A 22,076-nucleotide genomic window follows, 5' to 3' on the forward strand; every position below is an offset into this window, starting at 1 on the left:
CGAATGGCCCCCCTCCCACCCCTCCCCCTCAACCACCCAGCCGTTCCTCTGTAAAGCCTCTATGAAGCAGACCAGCCCGGAAAAGATAATGAAGAACGTTATCCCAAGGATGTGGCTGCAGAAGAGACTCGGCAGGATGTCGCCCGGAATACAGGGCAGTGCTTATAAGGAAAGGTTAGACAGGCTGGTGACACAAGTAACGGTAGACGCTGGAACCTGGAGCACCATAAAATACCAGGGGAGCTCAGTGGGTCGGTCAGCGTCTATGGAGGGAAAAGCACGGTTGACATTTTGGGTGGAGACTCTGTTTTGTTGATGTTGCTGCTGGGGACATGCTCTGTTGGTGCCAGAGTGTGTGGTGACACTCACACGTGTCCCCAGCACGTCCTTAGATTGTTTCACATAAATACACGTCAATCTGAATGTGCTGACTGTCCATTTCCCTCCACAGATGCTGCCTGACGCACTGAGTACCCCTAGCATTTTGTGTGCTGACAGCGACCTTACAGAGGTTTATAACATTATGAGGGGCATCGACAAGATAGTCAGGGTCATTTTCCAAAGGCAGGAGGACTGGAGGACACAAGTTAGAGGTGAGAGGAGAGAAACTTAAAGGAGTTCAGAGTCGCAAGGGCAGGTTTCTCACATCTAGACTGACGAATATGCAGAAGAGGGCCAGAGGACAAGGCCATATACAATTATCGTTAAAAGGGATTTAGTCAGGTGGTTGGATAGGAAAGCCACAGTCTGAAAAGACAGGGTTGGGAGCTGATTTTGCTCGCTCTCCATGATGGTCATTCCTTTCTCCATGGAGCTGAGGCTATGAAGACTGCCCCAGCTGCAGTGCTCCGTGCCCGCTAATATGATGGGCTGATACCGAGGCTTCGGGCCTACTCCGGGCCGCTCTGGGGTTTGGATTTGAGCAATCAATTTGGTTCAGAGTGTCGTTGTTCACTTCAATTGTTTGCATGATTTGTGTTTTTTTCTCTCCCGGGGGTTGGTCTTTTATTTTTATTTTTTTCTTTAATTGGGTTCTTTCGGGTTTCTTGCTTTGTGGCTGCCCGTGAGCAAACAAATCTCGAGGTTGTATAATTTATGCATTCTTTGATAATAAATGTGCTTGAATCTTGAATCTAATGCAGGCCGGTGGGACTGTCATGGACAGGTAGGGACGGTGTGGGTTAACAGAGACTGCTTTGTGTCTGTGATTCCAGGTTCAGCGGTGTGGGCTACAGTTCACGGGGTAGGTGATATGCAAGGTACAGGAAGGTTAGGATGATGGGCTGAACGGTCTTCCTGCCCTCATGGTTTCTGCGGACGGGACGGGAATCAGATCAGGACTTGAGCTCTCGCGGTATTCTGACACCTACCCGCAGGGCGTGGTCAGCGAAGCCTAAACCCAGCTGCCGACAGACCACCATCGCCTCGGTCAGTCCCCACTTCATGCCGCACACGGCGCCCCACTTGGCCGTGCCGTTGGCCTTCACCAGGACCTCCACCCGACCTTCATAAGGGTTTCGGCCTCCCTGTAGACGGATCTGCAGTGAGCGTGGGAGGAACAATCAGGTTAGGCTCTTCAAGGTAGCTCGGACCCTCTCTTATAAATTTCTCCTGCCCTCCTCCAGCCCCTTTCCCATTCCCAACAACACACGAATGGAAGTAGATCAGCCAGCATAGGTGACTATGAATCATGGAGTCATACACCAGAGAAACAGGCCCTTCAGCCCACTGAGTTTGTGCTGACCATCAGCCACACACGTTCACTGATCCCATTTCAGTCTCCCCACATTCCCAGCGTCTCCTCCCCCGCACCCAAACACTGATGATTTACAGTGGCCAGCTAACCCACCAACCCGCACGTCGTCGGGATATCAGAGGAAACCGGAGCGCCCACGGGGGACCCACACGGTCACGGGGAGAACGTGAAAATTCCACGCACACGCAGGCGGCATCAGAGGCTGCCACTGGATTTCAGAATAGTCCGTGAATTTGTGAACACTGCCTCACAGGTTTTTGCTCTCTGCTTGCACTAATGCTCGAAGCATCGTTGAGGATCCCAGTCAGCCATCTCACAGTATCTTTGACCTACTAGCATCAGGAAAGGGGGTACAGGAGCAACGGGACTAGGCCTGCCAGACTGGGTAACAGCTCCTTCCCTCAAGCTCTGAGTCTGTTAAATACCCGGCCACCACCGAGGTCTCGTCACTAGGACGACGGGCTGTTCACTGTTTACCCGTACTGCTCACTACATGCATTTTAAATTATATTTTATTAACTTTTTTATAGTATGCTTTAGTTTATGTGTTGTGCGTGGTATATATTTTGTGGGTGCTCTGTTTTCCAGAGGAATGTTGTCTCATTTGGTTATATATGTGTACAGTCAAATTATTATCAAATTATAATAAAAATGATCTTTAATACGAGACACATAACGCTGTAAATAGAATTGTAATAGTAAATTTCTTATTGTAACATAGTTATTCTCATGTTCTGCTGCTATAAACCAGCAAATTTCACAACATACAGTATGTCAGTGATAATAAACTGTTTCTGATTACAGATGTACTGTGAGAGCGTTCTGTCTGGCTGCAGCACCATCTGGTGTGGGGGAGAAGGGGGCTACTGCACAGGAACAGAATAAGCCACAGAGACTCGTAAACTTAGCCAGCTCCACCCTGGGCACTAGCCTCCGTGGCCTCCAGGTCATCTTCAAGGAGCAGTGGCTCAGAGAGGTGGTGTCCGTCATTACGGACCCCACCGTCCAGGATTAACCCTCTTTTCATTGCTACCGTCAGGAGGTTGTCAAACACTCAGGGATTCAGGGACAACTTCTTCCCCTCTGCCATCCGATTTCTGAATTGATATTGAACCCATGAACACTACCTCACTACTTTTTTATCTCTATTTTTTGCACTATTTATTTAATTTAACTGGTTTATATATATATATATACTTACTGTAGTACACAGCTATTTTCTCTCTATTATCATGTTTGCATTGTCCTGCTGCTGTAAAGTTAACAAATTTTGTGACATATGCCACTGATATTAAATCGAATTCTGATTCCGATTCCGATTCCGATTCTGGTTCTGTCAGGATCGAATTGTGTTTCTCCAAAGCCGTGTGGCTTGAACCACTGCATCTTCCACCCCAATTAGCATCACTGCCTAACTCCAAGCTGACAGTTACCTCCACATGACTAGATCTAAACAATAACAAAATATGCAATGAAAGAATCCAAGTTTATATTGGTGATTGGTGAGTTGCCCGGCCAAAGGAAGGTATGTTTATAAGCCTTGGACAATGTGGTGGCACTTTGACTGTAGTTTCCAACATGTGGAATTTGTTTTTGCCTTTTCCCTGAATCCAAATAAACTTCTGTTAAATCAGTTTTTATTGATTGTGAAGGTGGCGAGAGGACACGGGGCCTCAGGCCTGAGCCCAGCTTTGAACTCCTTTCCGGGACACGTATGACTGTAAAAGACCAAGGAATCGATGGTGGACCTCACAGGAAGGGGAAGTTGGAGGAACCCTCGCCAGGCTTCATGAAGGGTTCAGCGTGGAAAGGGTGAGCAGTTTCAAGCTTCTGGCTGTCAACATCTCTGAAGATCTATCCTGGGCCCAACGTGTCGATGCAATTACAAAGAAGGCACGACAGCTATATTTCATTAGGAGCTTCAGAAGACTTGGCACGTCACCAAAGGCTCTCACAGATGTCTGCAGATGTACCGAGGAGAGCATCCGAACTGGGTGCGTCACTGTCTGGTATGGAGGGGCCACTGCACAAACGTTGTGAACTCTGCCAACTCCGTCACAGACACAATCCTCGGCAACATTCAGCATCCATCATTAAGGACCCCATCACACAAGACAGGCCCTCTTCTCCTTGCTATTGTCGAGGAGGAGGTACAGGAGCCTGAAAGCACACACTCAGCGTTTTAGGGGCAGCTTCTTTACCTGTGCCATCAGACTTCTGAACGGACAATGAACCCATGAACACTGCCCCAGTATTTTGGTTCCCTTTTTGCACTACATATTTAACTTAATTTACATTTATTATGGTTTGCATTGTACTGCTGCTGTAGAACAAGATACTTCACGGCACACGCCAGTGACGTTAAACCTGATTCTGATGCGCACATACACTCACGCACAGAGAGGGGCACGTGCAGGCGTACAGACGCGTTCCCATAGTGATGCGCTTGCTCGTGCACTCAGGCACCGGGTGTAGCCAGTTACCTGTCTCTCGAAGCCCATCTGTGGAACGTTGCATCGGACCGCCGCGTCCTCCTCGTGTTTGCAGGCGCGGCTGGCCTCCCGGAAGCTGCAGTCCGTCACCGACCGCTCGAACCCGCTGCACGTGACTTCGTTCATGTGGATGGGGCCCACCCCTGCCAAAGGCCAAAATCAGACAGGTCAGTCTTCGTGCATCCTGGAGAGGCCCCCAAGGAAATCCCAGCTTTTCAGGCTGTGGAACTGTGCAAATGTCTCAATTCCACGACTGTGATAGGGAACGGACAGGAATATTAGTGAAAAATTATGTTGGGTCAAGTCCCAAAATGGGACACATCGATTTGAGGCACGGACTGGTTTCTTCCCCACTGGACAATGATGCTGAAAGGAGATCTGTTGGGTTGTGCACTTTTCTAAGGCGGCTCATCTTCAATTATTATTTAAAGATACAGAACGTAATAGGTCCGTCTGGCCCAACAAGATCATGCCAACCAACTAACATATTAATGGAATGTGAGGGGACCCATACAGTCACAGGGAGGACATACAAACTCCGTACAGACAGCGGCAGGAAATGAACACGGGTCACTGTGACAATAAATGCTACACTTCTGTGACGGTGTGGAAGAGGGCTGCCTGTGGCAGGGAGTCAGCGGGGGAATTCTGGAGAAACAGCTCTCCCTAGATAGCAATGAGACTGTGGAGTTCAATCCCTCAGGGAGAAGTTGGGGGGACGCGGGAGGGGGTTACTGTCGATGTGCTTGAGGTGAGGTGGACACAGAGGAGGGAAGAGAGGATTGTACTGATAGACTGAGATGGGGAAGGATGGGGGGAGGTACTGCGCAAGTTGATAAGGTTGTTAAGAAACCGTAAGGTGAGCTGGCCTTCATCATTCAGGGGACTAGCTCGAGAGACACGAGGTAACTTTGCAACTCTGTAAAGCCCTGACACTGTCACTGCACTGTACTGTAAACACTTTAAACCACTGTTTATAATGCTGTTTGCGTTGTAAATTCATGCTGGTAGTGCTGTATTTATGCACATTTATTCCATGTCTGCACTTTAACCTCCAACTTTATTTTTTATATAAATCTCTACCTTCAGTCATTATCGAATGTTGTTTTTTGTTGCATGTCCCACCCTGACCAACACACCGCAGCAAATTCCTAAAGCGTGGGGATGTATACAGTGAATGAAGTTGATCCTTGATGTACTCAGCATTAATTTTATTTGTACGGTTTGCCTTCTGGTCCATATTGGTGTTTTATTTACTTTTAGTCTTTATTTATGTGGTTTTTTGTAAAATTGTACATCTTTTTTTCCTGCAAATGCCCTGCAAGAAAGATCTCAGGGTAGCTCTATGTACTTTGATAATAAATTTACTTAGAATTGTGTTTCTGTGTAATCCTATGATATCATTAGCAAATCATGGAATTGTTATAGTCGTTGCTCTGCAGAACAATAACAAACATTCATGCAGACAGCCACAGAAAATGACCTCAGTCTCAGACACATCTCAATTTCTCCCAAACGCCACACTGTGAGGGAGAATGTTCCGAAAGGCTTTAGACACTGGGAATGATCTGATCAGCATTCCTTCCATCAGGACAGTAGGAAAAAACCAGCCTTTCTATGGATAACTTGGTTTTCCAGACCAGAATTGGAGCTTTTCCCCGGAGAGATTATGATTCACTTCTTAAAGATTCATGACCAGTTATTTTTTTCCCCTCCTGGCTTAGCTCCTACCAAATTACAGAGGAGATTTTACCTCTGGGTTATCTCAGGTTACTACCGGGCAGCTATGGAGGGAACAGCAGGCAGGAACTCTCCGAGACAAGTACATGGATCTTGTCAGAGACAGAAGGAAGATCAAGTTCCTAATCAGCTCTGGTAAACAGTGGTTAACAGGGAGCACTAATCATTTGTCACTCTCCAGAAGCTGCCCAACCTGCTGAGTGTTTGTAGCAGTTTCTGCTTTTAATTAAACCTCCTCACTGGTTGCTCGGATTGTGCAGGTTCAATTTCCGCACTGGACCTTCATGCAAACCCCCCACTGTCCTGAGAGCGAGTGTTACCTGTCTATAAGGACTGACACTGGACCACAACTCCACTCTTCTCCGAGGGACTTGTAAGAGGACCAATATATAAAAAAAGAGAAGCTTATTCAAAAATATTCTATTAGCTTTGTTTGTCACGTGTACATCGAAACATACGGTGAAATGCGTCGTTTGCATCAATGACCAGCGCAGTCCGAGTTTGAGCTGGGCACAGTCCGAAAGTACGCCCCCAATTTCGGAGCCAGCAGAGCGTGCTTATAACTCACTAACCCTAACCCGCGTGCCTTTGGACCATGGGAGGACACCCACACGGTCACGGGGGGACAGCAGCGGGAATCGAACTCTGATCAGTGAATACCGGTGTCGTAAAGCGATTGTGCTGTCCGCTGTGCTACAGTGCCACCCTCTAACATTTATTCTTCACTCTTCCCTCGTGATACTTACCCTTTATCCGCAAATCAGTCAGTTCATACTTCCCACATTAACTTGCAACTAAACCTCAGATAAAGCTATTTACTAACTGTAAGGGCTCTGCACATTCCGAAACTGTGACACGTGTTCTAGAAAGGCAAGATCATTATTCAAACCATTCCCAGAGAGTACTCTACGGGGTAGAAATCACACTCTGCTCCCTCCCTCCACGAGATGGGGAGAGTGCAGGAAGCATTAATGAGGATATGGCCAGGACTTAGGGAACTGAGTTATAGGGAGAGATGGGGCAGATGAGAAGTTTGTGGCTTGGACGCAAGAGATTCTGCACGTGCAGAAACACACACAAAATGCTGGAGGAACTCAGCAGGTCTTATGGAAATGAAAAAAAAAAGAATCAGCCAGTCCTAATGAAAGTCTCAGCCCGAAACAGCAACAGTTCATTCATTTCCTTAGATGCTGCCTGACCTGCCGAGTTCCTCCGGCAGTTTGTGTCTGTTTATTGCTTGGACTGTACATGACTGAGGGCCAACATTAGAAAGATGTATGAAATCATGAAGGGGACAGACAGAGTGAATGCGTAGTCATTTTTCCAGGGCTGACTGATCAAAAACTAGAGGGCAGAGCTGTAAGGTGAGAGGGGAAAGATTTAATTAGAACCCGCGGGGCAACTTTTTGTTTTATTACACAAGGGGTGGTTTGTATGTGGAATGATCTGCCAATGGAAGTGCTTGAGGCAGCTACAGATACATTAATAACTTTTAAAAGACAGTCGAACAAGTACAGGGTAGGAAAGGTTTAGAGGGATATAGGCCAAACGTAGGCAAATGGGACTAGATCGGATAGGCTTCTTGAACAACATGGACTATTCGGGCCGAAGGGCCTGTTTCTAGTTTGTATGATTCTGTAATTCGTCTCTTCACACAGCACTCAACAAGCACAGTTCATTGACAAAGGCATGGAAGTCCCCGTTCAGGTTGAAGTCGCCCGGGAATGGAAAAGCCTGCGAAAAGCAGTGGATACAGCCCTATTCATCCTGGGTGAAGCCTTCTCCACCACTGAGCAGATGTACAAGGAGTACCGACACAAGAAAGCGGCATCCATCATTAAGGACCCCCACCATTCAGGCCACTAATACCCTCCAGTAGGAGTACAGGAGCCTTAGGTCCCACACCTCCAGGTTCAGAACAATATTACGCTCCGACCATCAGACTCTCAAACCAAAGGGATAACGTCACTCAGCTCAACACTGAACTGATCACAACCTATGGGCTCACTCTCAAGGACTCACGTTCTCAGCATTATTATTTATTTATTTATCATTATTATTTGTTTCCTTTCGTATTTGCCCAGTTTGTCTTTGTTTGCACATTGTTGCTTGTCAGTTTTTTTTTGGCCTAGCTTTTAATTGTTCCCAGTGAGTTTCTTTGTTCTGCTGTAAATACCCGCAAGAAAATGCATCTCATTTGGTAGCATATACGTATTTTGATGATAAATTTGCTTTGAACTTTGAAGTCCATGTGGCAGGGATCTGTGGGGCACTGCAGATGTAGGCAGGCCCTCCCTCAGTGGAGTGTTCCTGAGCATTCCCAAATCACGGTGACTCAGCCACATGTCAGAGAATGCAGAGGTCTCGGAGCGACGAGGAACTCCCACTGACTGGGCTCTCTCTGAGACATGTCTACATCTACCATACCACGAGAGTCCCAGATAATTCCAACATAAGCAGATTCATTTGAGTGTGATTAAAGGAAGCAGCCACATTATTAACAAAACTCAACTGGGACTAGAGATTAGAGGGAAATAAAAGTCAAGACTCTCTCTCTGTCCCTCTCTCCCTCCCTCTCTCCCTCTCCGTTTCTCTCCATCCCTCACTCTCTCCCTCTCTCTCTCTGTTTCTCTCCATCCCTCTCTCCCTCTCCCTCTCTCTCTCCGTTTCTCTCCATCGCTCCCTCTCTCTCTCTGTTTCTCTCCATCCCTCCCTCTCTCCCTCTCCCTCTCCATTTCTCTCCATCCCTCCCTCTCTCTCTCTGTTTCTCTCCATCCCTCCCTCTCTTCCTCTCTGTTTCTCTTCATCCCTCCCTCTCTGTTTCTCTCCATCCCTCCCTCTCTCTCTCCCTCTCTCCCAATCTTCTACAGATTCTTGTTTCAATTATCAATCGACCAGAGAGGAATTCTGGCTTGATATGGAGAGAGAGAGACATAGAAATGGAAAGGGAAATAAGGAGGGAAAGGGAGAGAGAGATAGAAGGCGAGGGAGAGAGAGACAGCCAAAGGAGAGAGAAGGAGAATGGGAGGACAAGGACAAGAAGAAGAGGGAGAGGGAGTAGGGGAGAGATAGAGAGAAGAAGAGGAAAAGAGAGAGAGGAGTGAAGAGAAAGGAAGAGGGTGAGAAAAAACAATTGCTCAGGACTACAGATGATGAACTATCTACATGGCATGAGGTTTGTTGCAATAACGAGTCACTGGGGAGGCTCACTCACTTGCCCAGGTGTGCAATACTTGATGTAAATTTAATCCCCACACAAACACATTCTCTCCTGATGCTCACTTTAGACAAGTTCATTAGGAAATGTTGTTTAAGTTGATTAATGTGGAATATCCTCCGGTTGTGTGATCTCTGGGCTTAAATTAGACCATTCCCCAGACACTTGTAAACTCCTCCAATTAGTTCCAACAATTCTTCCAAACCAGGAAGGCAAGGGTAATTATTATCTCTTCTTTGTTCCCCTGTTGATCTTGTGTCGATACTTCAGGCCAACCCCCACATCCACTGCCAACGTCACCACACAGCCACTCACAGGCAGATCCACCAAAATTACAATGTGCCTCCGACACATTCACTCTCTCCAAAACCCATGTCTAAACACAGGCATTCCAGTCACCCGCCCAGATGAGTACATTAACAAATCCCAAAGCACACAACCCTCCTCAGTATCTCGGAACATAAAACAGAGAACAGTACAGCACAATACAGGCCCTTCGGCCCACAATATTGTACCATCCTTTGAAGCTAAATCTAAGATCGATTTCATCCTTCCCTCACACATAACCCTCCATTTCTCTATCATCCACCTGCCTAAGAGCCTCTGAAATGTCCCTAATGTATCTGCCTCTACCACCACTCTGTGTGAAAAATCTGCCACAGACATCTTCCTCATACTTTCCTCCAATCACCTTAAAATTATGCCCCCTCACATGAACCACTTCCATCCTTTGGCGATCCACTTTATCTATACATGTTATCATCTTGCACATCTCTATCAACTCACCTCTCATCCTCCTTCGCACCAAACACCTAGCTCACTCATGGGTCATCATAAGACATGCCCTCTAAAGCTTCCGCACAGGCCCCACAACACCCTAACTTGGGAATACATCTCCACTCCTCCAGCCTCCCTGGGTCCGAACCCCGGAACTCGCTCCCTAACTGCGCTGTGGGAGCCCCTTCTCCAGTGCCTAGAGGAGGCAATCACGCCCAGCTTCCCAGTCCCAGTGGTCACCTGGCAACCACCAACCAATCAAGAGCTTCATTCACCCACGTTGTAGAGGTGGACGGTGCACAGGGTGCGTTTATTCCCGACGCTAATGGACAAGGTCGGTCAGAGCTGTGTGTGAGGAAAGGTATTTGGACTGAAAATCAATGTTCTATAAACCCAATGGACTCTGCAGGTGCGGGAAATATTGAGCAACACACACAAAATGCCTACAAAAAGTAGTGGATCCGGCCCAGTCTATCACAATTGAAGTCTCGAATACATCTACATGGAGCACTGTTGCAGGAAAGCAGCTTCCATCATCAAAGACCCCCACCACCAATGCTCTCTTCTCGCTGCTACCACAGGGAGGAAGGTACGGGAGCCTCAGGACCCACACCATCAGGTTCAGGAACAGTTATTACCCCTCAACCGTCAATCTCTTAAACCAGAGGGGATAACTTCACTCAGCTTCACTCACCCCATCACTGAAGTGTTCCCACAACCTATGAATTCACTTTCAAGGACTCTACAACTCATTCTCTCGATATTTATTGCTTATTTATTAATTATTTTGTATTTTCTCTCATTTTGTATTTGCACAGTTTGTTATCTTTTGGACTCTGGTCGTTGTCCTTCCTGTTGGGGTGGTCTTTCATTGATTCTATTGTCTTTCTTGTATTTATTCTCAATGCCTGCAAGAAAATAAACCTCAGGGTTGTATACGGTGACATATATGTACTTTGCTAATAAATTTACTTTGAACTTTGAAATACAGGAGGAACTCAGCAAGTCAGGCAGCATCCACGGAGACGAATAAACAGTTGCCATTTTGATCCAAGACCCTTCATCAGTGCTGGAAAGGAAGAGAGTTCTGGTCTCTGGCAATGGTCTTGTGTAAATTCAGAGATCACACAACCAGAGGTTATTCCACATTAATAAATTTAAAAAGCATTTCCTAATGAACTTGTCTAACATCATTAGGAAGACTTTCCTAACGAAATCGTCAGGCCCAAAACATTGACTGTTTGTTCCCCTCCGTTTAAAAAAAAACTTTTCTTATCTGGCTTAAGGTAAATTCAATTGCAAGGCTGATTGCGATAAATCAAAGACCAAAACAGTTTAACTTCAGGCAGTATTCAACAGCTGACAAACACTATTTTGTGAAATATGTCAAGTCCCGGCGCAGATTCTGTGGAGCCACTTTTCTTAAACATTGGCAGCTTCTGATTAGTGAGGGAATATTTATCTCCAAGTTCACAAAGTTCATATAGAGTCATGATGTAATACAGCAGGGAAACAGGCCATTCAGCCCAACATATCCATGCCAACCACATCATTCCCAGTTGCCACATTCAGCCCATAACCCGTCAAGCCCACCCCTCCTTGTACCTGTCCAAATGCCTCTTAAGTGTTGCACTTGTATCTACCTCGACCATTTCCTCTGGCAGCTCATTCCAGGAGAAGGGAGATTCAGAGTATTGAGTCAGTGACAATGAAGAACAGCAATATATTTCCAAGTCAGGATGGTGTGTGACTGGGAAAGATGGTGGCATTCATAGACAATAAAACATAGAAGACTTCAGCCCTGTACTGTCCTCTGGCGCACAATATTGTGCCACCTTCTTCACGATCAGTCTAACTCCCCCCTCTATCCTCCATTTGCAGCACACACAAGATGCCGGAGGGGCTCAGCAGGGCAGCAGGCATCAATGGAGAAGAATAAACAGTCGATGTTTCGGGCCGAGACCCTTCATCAGGCCCGCCATTTTTCTTTCCTCCATGAGCCTATCTATGAGTCTCCGAAATGTCCCCAATGATTTGTCTCTGCCACCACCACAGGCTGCGTCTTCCGCACACTCTCCACTCTCTGTGGAAAAAAAACACCTCCTAAATGTCCTTCCACTCACTCTGTACAGATCTTCTCTGGTGTTGGCCATTGCCACCCCGGGCGGAAGGCGCTCTGTCTGTGCACGGGGTGGCAGGGCAGCATGGCGGTTAGCACAACCCTTCAGAGCGCCAGCAACCACCGATCGGGGTTCAGTCCCCACCACCGACTGTGAGGAGTTTGTCCATTCTCCCCGTGACCGTGCGGGTTCCCTCCCACATTCCCGAGGCATGTGGGTCGGGGTGAGTAAGTTGTGGGCCTGCCATGTTGGCGCCGGAAGTGTGGCGGATGGAACTTGCCGCAGTACGTCCTCGGACTGTGGCGGCCACGCACGTCACTGTACGTCTCCGAATTTGTGACAAATTAAGCTGATCTTTCATCTTTCTTTCTGCCTCTCGCGTTCCCATGAGCCTGCTCGCTTTGTCCTGCTTGGAGGTCAATGGTGCAAACACCGGACGGGCTGTGCGAGCTGTAGACGGGGCACGCTGCAGACAGTGTGCCGGTGGGGAGGGGGGGGGAATGACAATCGAGCAGACTGCTTTGTCCACTTCCTTGTTGAGCTTTCTCAAGCCTGGGGTAATTGCATTTACTAGCAAGTCTGCTAAAGCAGGCGAACATCTATTAAATACTCATATTATGAAGTTATACAGCACAGAAACAGGCCCTTTGGCCCATCTCATCAATGCTGATCATAGTATCTTGCTGACATATCCCCAGCTTGCCTGCATTTGGCCCAAATCCCAAACCTTTCCTATTCATCATATCTTTTAAGTGTTTTAACTGTTTATAAGGGGGCTGCCGCAGTAGCGTAGCGTAGCACAACACTATTGCAGTGTCGGTGACCCAGGTTCAATTCCGCCACTGTCCGTAAGGAGATTCTACGTTCTCCCCATGATGATGCAGGTTTCCTCCCGGTATTCCGGTATTCTCCCACAGTCCAAAGCCATACAGGTTAGCAGGTTAATTATAGTCACTTGGGCCGAAAAGAACTGTTACCATGCTGTATCTCTAAAATAAAAAAAAAATATTATTATACCCACCTCTACCACTTCCTCGAGCAACTCACTCCATATACCCACCATCATTACATACCACTCTATATATTTACCCCTCTGGTTCCCTCTAACTTTAAACCTATACCGTCTAGTTGTAAACACCCCTGTCCTGAGAAAAAGACTGCTTACTCTATCTCTCATGATCTTATGAACTGTAAGTTTGTCGGTCAGCATCTCCTACCATCCAGGACAAGTCCTAGCCCGTCTGGTCTCTCCTCATAACTCAAGGCCTCTGGTCTACAGTACAACTATTGAATATCCGTAATGAAACCCCCAGCAAAGACACTGGGCTTCTGTCAAAGTCAGAGTAAATTTATTATCAAACTACATATATGTCACCACATACCACCCTGAGACTCATTTTATTGCGGGCATTCACAGTAGAACAAAGAAAGAGAATCAACAACAAACTGCACGTAAACAAAGACAGACAAACAACCAACGTGCAAAAGACGACAAACTGTGCAAACACAAATAATAAATAAATAAGTAATACCGAGTTGCTTAGACCTTGAAAGAGAGCCCGTAAGTTGTGGAGTTTGTTCAGTTCCACTATCTATGAACTCGCTTTCAAGGACGGCAACCTAGCTGTGATTGTATAGTGACAGGCGTGTAACCTTGGCAACATCACCCATCATTACAGCAATTACGGTCTTGAAGGAATGCAGTCCAATAAACAAACATTAAGCATAAGTACACAGGCAAGCTCTTCTTCCAAAAGGGTCTAATTAACCCCACACAGATTACAACTTTCAGCTGGGAGGTTTGATTTCTAAATTCTAAGGTACTGCTGCACAGTTGGCAAGAGAGAAAAGCAGAAGGGTGGAGAGAGGGGATTCGACAGGAAACTCAAAAAGGGGGGGTTAGCACAATGCTTTACCGTACAGACGACCGGGTACAATTCCTGCTGCTGCCTGTGAGGAGTTTGCACGTTCTCCCCGTGACCGCGTGGGTTTCTGCCGGGTGCTCCGGTTTCCTCCCACAATCCAAGGACGTACTGGTTGGTAGGTTAATTACTCATTGTAAATTATCCGGTGATTAGGCTGGGATTAAATTGGGGGATTGCTGGGCGGTACGGTTCGAACATTCTGCTCGGCAGCTCAATAAATAACTAAGTAAGTTCTTCTGGAGGAACTCAGTGGGCCGAGCAGCATCTCTGGGGGGAAGTGGAACCACAAACGGTCTGGGTCGAAGCCCTATAGCAGGGCAAGGAAGTAGCGACAAGGTGGAGGATTGGCAATGATCTTGTAGAACGCTGCAGCGGGAATGAGGGGCTGAGCGGCCTTCTCCAGCTTTTATTTCTTGTGTCGGGTGGGAGGGGCAGTCACTAACAGTTTGACCGTGAGATCCAAGGGAAACCAAAGCCACGTTCAACCCAAGTAAAAGGCCAGGGTCCCTCAACGGAACTCACGTGCGTACCGCATCTCGTCAACTCATGACCCCCGGGGAAAAAATCTAAATGGATTAATAACAATGTTTTTGGCATTTCCCTAGAAGTCATCAGGAAGCACATTCCGCTCAATAACTAAAGATCCCACGGTTGAACTTTTAGGGACCTTTATTTTTTCACACCCACATTGAAACAGTGAAATGTGCCATTTGTGTCAACGACCAACACAGTCTGAGGCTGTGTTGGGGGCAGCCCACAAGTATCGCCAGCCTCCTGGCGCCAACAAAGAATGCCCGCAACTCACTAACCCTAACCCGTACGTCTTCGGAGTGTGGGTGGAAACACAGGGTGTCAGGGAGAACGTGCAAATTCACTCCAGGCAGAGGCGGGAACCGAATCCCCATGACTAGCTTAAAGCGTTCTGCTAACTGCAATGTTAACATTAAACCAAAGCACTTCCAGCTGTCCTCTCCCACCTCCCGAGGAGGTGCTTGAGTGTCAACGACAGTTACTGGGGGCCTGGAGTCCCTGAGTTTCTCCCACCTCACCCACCTAGTGGCCTAGTGGGCAAGGCATCAGACTAGTAACCTGAAGGTCACTGGTTCGAGCCTCGGCTGAGGCAGCGTGTTTGTGTCCTTGAGCAAGGCACTTAACCACACATTGCTCTGTGATGTCACTGGTGCCAAGCTGCATGGGTCCTAGTGCCCTTCCCTTGGACAACATCGGTGGCGTGGAGAGGGGAAGGCCAGCAGCTTGGGCAACTGCCAGTCTCCCATACAACCCTGCCCAGGCCTGCGCCCTGGAAACTCCAAACTCCATGGTCTCTCGAGACCGACAGATGCCACCACCACCACCCACCAATACTTGTGGGTTGAAAGACAACCCATTGGCACCGTTACCAAGGCTGCTCTTTACTTCTCACACATTTTTATTTAGTTTTATTTATTCTGAGACAGCACGGTACAGACCCAACGAACCCACATTGCCCAATTACATCCATGTGGCCAATTAATCTCCTAACCCGTACGTCTTTGGGATGTGGGAGGGAACCGGAGCATCTGGGGGAAATCCACAGAGATAAAACATTCCAACTCTTACAGACAGCGGCGGAATTGGATCCGGGTCTCTGGCGCTGTAAGTAGCAATATGCTACACTACATGGATTTAAATCTTCCAGCTGCTATCATGAGCTCCACCATGGACGGTCCCAAACTCGGGCTGTGAAAGAGGGAGCGTCAGGCATGGGGCTAGTAACCCCATCCCATAAAAACCCAGAGCTACAGAAACCCCAAAGACATCCCTGGGAAAGGAGGGATCTTCGATGGGCTACACCTTGAGAGACTGAAAGACTGGCCCAGGGCAGAGGCCTTTAGTCAGCTGGTGTCGCCAGTCTATGCCCCAGTAGGGGTGACGGGATAACGAAGAAGAGAAATGAGGAAGTCTGCGGATGCTGGAAATTCAAAGGAACACACACACAAATTGCTGGAAGAACTCATTAAGTCAGGCAGCATCAGCAGAATAGAGCAAACAGTCGACATTTCGGACTGAGACCCTTCATCAGGACTGGAGAAAGAAGGGGAAGAAGTCCGAGTTAGAAGGTGGGAGGAGGGGAGGATGAAGTACAAGGTGGTAGGTGATGGGTGAAACCGGGAGATGGGGAGGGATGAAGTAAAGAGCTGGGAGGTTGATCGGTGGAAGAGATAAAGGGCTGGAGGAGGGGGAATCTGATAGAGAGGGTAGAAGGCCATGGAAGAAAGGGAAGGGGGAGGAGCACCAGAGGGAGGCGATGTGCTGGGAAGAAGATAAGGTGAGAGGGGGAAATGGGAACGGGGACTGGTGAAGGTGGGGGGTGGCAATTACCAGAAGTTTGAGAAATCGATGTTCACTCTCCTGGTTTTAAATTGTCCAACTGCTATGGTGGGATTTGAACTTGTGTCTAAGCGAACAGCCCAGGCCCCTGGAATCTCATTCAGCAATGTAGAGAACAACAGTCCTGGGCTAAGTGGAGCCTGGGTTGATGGCTGTGTGGGCTGGAACCACTGAGGCCTTGGCATCTGGACGTGTTTAGACTCTGCTGCTCAATGACAAACACTGGAAAGAATGAGGGCGGGGTCGGAACTCACCGAGCCTGATGAGAAAGTACAGATTTGTACTGTCATCCTCAACACAGAGCTCCATCATTTACATTCCGTACATCAACGTCCGAGTAGGTAGTGGGGAGCCGCGTTCAGATTAAGGTGCATATTTATTTATCGCACGTACATCAAACACACAGTGAGACATGTTATTTGTGTTCACAACCTAAGGAGGCGCTGGGGGCGGCCTGCAAGAGTCACCACACGCATTCCAGCACCAGCAGAGCGTGGCCCACGACGTTCAGCAGATCAACACCAGCAGCGTCATCAACAAGACAACAAAGAGAAAATCCCTTACACACACGCACACACACGCACACGCACACACACACACACACACACACACACACACACACACACACACACACACACAACACACACACACACACACACACACACACACACACCCCCCCCCCCCCCCCCCTCCAATCTACCCAGTCACTGTGCCTCCAGTTCTCGAACTGCTTCTGGTGAAGGTGCTCCCACAGCGCTGTTGGGGCAATAGCTTGGACTCACTGGTAATGGGTAGTGGATAGTCAACAGACTGATATGGGACTGGGGTCACAGAGACCAGATCGGGGAAGGATGGCTGGTTACTGTCACCATAGAACATACAACAGTACAGCACAGCAACAGGCTTTCGGCCCACAATGCTATGCTGAACTAATTAAAGCTACATTAAATGCCACAACTAGTCCCTACTGCCTACACAATATCCACATCCCTCCATTCATGTGCCCATCTAAGAGTCTCTATTGTATCTGCCTCCACCACCACTTCTGGCATCATCGCTCTCTGAGTAAACAAACCCTGCCCCTCACGTCTCCTTTGAATTTTCCCTCTGCTACTTAAAACATGTTTTGTAGTATTAGATACTCCAAGCATGGGAAAAACAGATGCCCTTCATAATCTTATAAACCTCTATCCGGTCTTCCCTCAGCTTTCTCCACTCCAGACAAAATAACCCAAGTCTGTCCAACCCCTCCTTTTAGCACGTGCCTTCCAATCCAGGCAACATCTTTGTGAACCATTTCTGCTCTCTCCACAGCCAATAGGCCGGTCCTGGACTTATTTCCACTTGGCATGATTAACTTATTATTATTTAATTATTTATGGGTTTTTATATTGCTATATCTCTACACTATTCTTGGTTGTTGCGACTGTAACGAAACCCAATTTCCCCCGGGATCAATAAAGTATGTCTGTCTGTCTGTCTGTCATCCTGTAATGAAGCCACCAGAATTGAATGCAATACTCCACATGTGGTCGACCCAGAGTTTTATAAAACTGGAAAGTAACTTCCTGATTGTTGAGCCCAGAGCCTTGACAAATGAGGGCAAGAAAGCCACCAGTCTCGGTGATTAGTTTAGTCAGGGATTGAACTCCTGGTTAATGAGTTCAGCTGACATGGCGGGACTAGGGTTCTACATTCTGTAATCAGGTCATTCCTGATTTTGGTCAATGATGGGACAGGATAGAGGGGCTGAATAGAAGATAGAACATGGAAGAGTACAGGCCCTTCAGCCCACAATGTTGTGCTGACATTTAATCCACCCAAGATCAATCTAATCCATTGTCCTACATAGCCCTCCATTTTTCTTTCATCCATGTACCTATCTAAGAGTTTCTTAAATTTCCCTAACGTGTCTGCCTCTACCACCACCCCAGACAGAACGTTCCACACACCCAGATGCTCTTGGTAGAAAGATCTTAACTCTGACATCCCAAGTATCACCCTCCGATCAGTTTAAAATCACAGCCCCACGTATTAGCCATTTCTGCCCAGGGAAAAATTCACAGAAGTCCACTTTATCAATCCCTCTTATCATTTTGCACAGCTCCATCAAATCACCCCTCATCCTCCTTCACTCCAAAGGGAAAAGTGCAAATGGGCTATCAGAGACTCAGTGGGCTGAAGGGCTGCTGTCTCTAACTTCATACCCCGGTATGTACCAGTGACCGTGCCCTTCCTCCCTGCCATCACCTCCACAAGAGCACAAAAGCATTGCAGGGCGAATGGCATTTATAACTGCTTGGGAGCAGGAGACCATTCAATCCACTGAGCAACACTGCCTCTTCATGAGACGTCAGGGGCAGCTTTTTCACCCAAGGGGCAGTGCAAATTTGGAACATGCTGCTAGAAATATTGTTGGTGGGGGGTGGGGAGTCACATTAAAAGTGTTTAAAAGCCATCTGGTTAAGTGCATGAACAGGAGAGGGTTAGAGACCTACGGACCAAACGTCAGCAGATAGGACATGCTCACTGAGCAACACAGTGAGCATAGACGAACACAGAACAGTACAGGCCCTTCAGCCCACATTGTTGTGCTAACCCATTAATCTACTCTAAGGTCTATCTTACTCTTCCCCCCTATATAGCTCTCCATTTTTCTATCATCCATATATCTATCAAAGAGCCTCTTAAATGTTCCTAATGCAACTGCTTCTACCATTTTCAACCTGGGAAAAAGTCTTGGCTATCCACTCTATCTATGCCTTTCATCTCAGTCTCCTCTCACCTTCTCACAACATAGAACATCAAACTTTATAACACAGTGCAGGCTATTCAGTCCTCAATATTACTGCTCTAGGATCAATCTAACCCTTCCCTTCCGCATAGCCCACCATATTTCTTTCACCCACACGCCTGTCTAAGAGAACATCTTGCCCCTAGTTCTCATCTACCTCTCCCGTTGAATGAAGTCTCCCTGCACAGCCGGGCCCTGTGGAGCTGCCAGCTCACACTCGCAGTGGTTAGTCCCACACTTCCTGCCACAACACTGAGGTTATCCTCAGCGATTCCAACCTGTTATTTGCTTCAGAAATAAACGGACGGTAACTGTTGGCAGCATGTGGATGAAGACCCATCCCTGTAAAGGGTGCAACAGGGTCATGCGGGGTTTCAGGTGGAGTGCCCACCCACCATCTCTCAATGAGACATGAGAGCAGAATAGGCCATTTGGCCTATCAAATCTGCTCTGCCATTCTATCACAGCTGATATATTATCCCTCTCAACCCCATTCTCCTGCCTTCTCCCCGTAACCTTTGATCCCCTGACTAATCAAGAACCTATCAACCTCTGCTTTAAATATACCCAATGTCTTGGCTTCCAGCCGTCTTGGAAATGAATTCCACAGATCCACCACTGTCTGGCTAGAGAAATACCTCCTCATCTCTGTTCTACCCTGGGGCTGTGCCCTCTGGTTCCACTCTAAGCCTCTCCCTCCCCATTGGAATGGACCCCAATAGACTCTTACACCAACACAGAAGGAGGACATTCAGCCCATTCTAACCATGCTATCTCTTGGGAGTGGGCTGTAATCTCATCAGTCCCCTTTTCCTTCTCCTTATCCCCCAAATCCCTACAGCCTCCTCTCCCCCACACATCCATCACTAGCTGTCGCTGGAGGAACTCCACAGTGGCCTGTTTACTGACCTTTGAGCAGTCAAAACCACAGACGAAGTTCACAGTGAACGACCGGGCCCTGCAGCGTGTTTGAGAACACAGGGATCCGGGGGTATGAGTACAGGGGGCAGTGAAGAAAGCACTCGGCCTTCCAGCCTTAAGTCAGGGCACTGAGTACGGGAGCTGGGGCATTACAGTCGTGTTCAGTTCTGGTCACCTCATTATAGGAAGGACGTGGAGGCTTTAGAGAGGGTGCAGAGGAGAGTCACCAGGATGCTGCCTGGATCAGAGAGCATGTCTTATGAGGAAAGGTTGAGGAAACTAGGGTTTTTTCTCTTTGGAGCAAAGGAGGATCAGAGGTGACTTGATAGAGGTGTACAGGATAATGAGAGGCATAGCCATTTTCCCATGGTGGAAACAGCTTACATGAGGGGGCCGTGGTTTGAAGGTGTTTGGAGGGAAGTATGGGGGGGGGGGGAATGTCAGAGGTATTTTTTTCTTACACGGAGAGTGGTAGGTGCATGGAACACACTGCAAGAAGTGGAGTTGCTGGCACAGTATGGTGGGCCGAAGGGCCTGTACTACGCATGTTTTGGCACATGACCACACTGGACAGATGGAGCCACAGTGTGGGAAAGGGCGAGACCACAGGGGGATTTGGCAGCAAGATTGTGGACTGTTAATCCACTTCTGTGCGCTGCGTACCACTAACCTTGTCCCAGCCGGGCTCCCGTTAGCGCCTCCCGGGCACTGCCAAACCCCAGCTCGCGGCACACCACGCTGGCGGTCACCAGGTTCCAGCGGTCGTCGCAGATGGTCCCCCATTTGCCGTTCTTCAGGACTTCCACCCTGCCCTCGCCGGTTTGAGCTCCTCCCTTTAACCTCACCAGGGGTTGCTGTGGAGAGAAGAGTGAAGCACATGGAGTCATGCAGACATACAGCAGGGAAACAGGCCCTTTGGCCCAACCCATCCATACTAACCCAGGTGACTTCCTGAGCTCATCCCTTTTGCCCACATTGGGTTCCTATCCCTCTAAACCAGGGGTTCCCAACCATTTTAATGCCATGAACCCCCACCATTAAGCCCTCGTTGTTCCGCTCCATGCCTCGTGGCACGTCGGGTGACAACCATGCCAATTCTTTAGCATTTTGTCTGTTTTTTACGAGGCTGAGTTGCCAGCTCGACTCTCAGCCCAGCACAGATGGAAAGCTGGCAAGGGGCCAACTGGATTCAAAGCAGGGATTTGAACTCACCTTGAAGTCCGGTGTACCACCATGAACCTTTCTAATCCACTAATCTGACCAAATGTCTTTCAGATGTCATAAGTGTCCCTGCCTCTACCACTTCCTCTGGCTCCCACCACCCTCCCCATGAAAAAAAATGCCCCTCAAATCTCACTAAAACCTTTTGCTTCTCACCTTAAACCAGTGCCTCTAGTTTTAGGCCCCTGTTCTCTGGGGTAAAAGACTGTGACCATTTTCACCTTATCTATGTCCCACAGGATTTTATAAACCTCTGTATGGTCAAAGGTACAGTTCTGGTTTAACCTAGTGCATCACATCGTCATGCCAACCACCAAGCATTCCAAGTTGGCATCAAGCTCAACAAGGCCATAAATACATCTAGATTGAATCAAGGAATCATATACTGAACTGGGCCTTTTGTCCAATGTGTTTACACAAACTCCTGGGTGTCCATTCACGTTGACCCAGCCCACAGTTATCTATGCCTAGATAAGTAAGTGCTCGTCTAGACACTTCCTAACTGCTATCAGTGACTCTGCTTCTACCATTCTCTCTGTCAGTGTGTAGCAGGTACTCACCCTTCTCTGGGAGAACCAAGACCCATGTCAGATCCCCTCTGAATCTCTTCTCCCTCACCTTAAATCTGTGTCCTCTAGACTTATTCATCTCTGATAAAGGCAAATGTTTCCTGCTGTCTACCCTTAACGATGTCATACTTCTCAGTCATGTCCCCTCTTAACTTCCTCTGCTCCAGGGAGAAC

General features: G+C 47.9%; 1 protein-coding gene across 1 annotated transcript in view; it reads right to left on the reverse strand.

The window, feature by feature from the left end:
- Positions 1 to 22,076, reverse strand: part of LOC140715196 (lysyl oxidase homolog 4-like) — a 123,417-nt gene that overhangs the window by 25,493 nt on the left and 75,848 nt on the right. The window contains exons 7-9 of the mRNA XM_073027042.1: positions 20,783 to 20,966; positions 4,240 to 4,391; positions 1,371 to 1,538 (exon numbers count right to left, since the gene is read on the reverse strand). Of these exons, the coding sequence (XP_072883143.1) occupies positions 1,371 to 1,538; positions 4,240 to 4,391; positions 20,783 to 20,966 (504 nt within the window). The remainder of the gene's footprint in view (positions 1 to 1,370; positions 1,539 to 4,239; positions 4,392 to 20,782; positions 20,967 to 22,076) is intronic.

The sequence above is a fragment of the Hemitrygon akajei genome, chromosome 23 (genome assembly GCF_048418815.1).
Source record: "Hemitrygon akajei chromosome 23, sHemAka1.3, whole genome shotgun sequence".
Classification (NCBI taxonomy): domain Eukaryota; kingdom Metazoa; phylum Chordata; class Chondrichthyes; order Myliobatiformes; family Dasyatidae; genus Hemitrygon; species Hemitrygon akajei.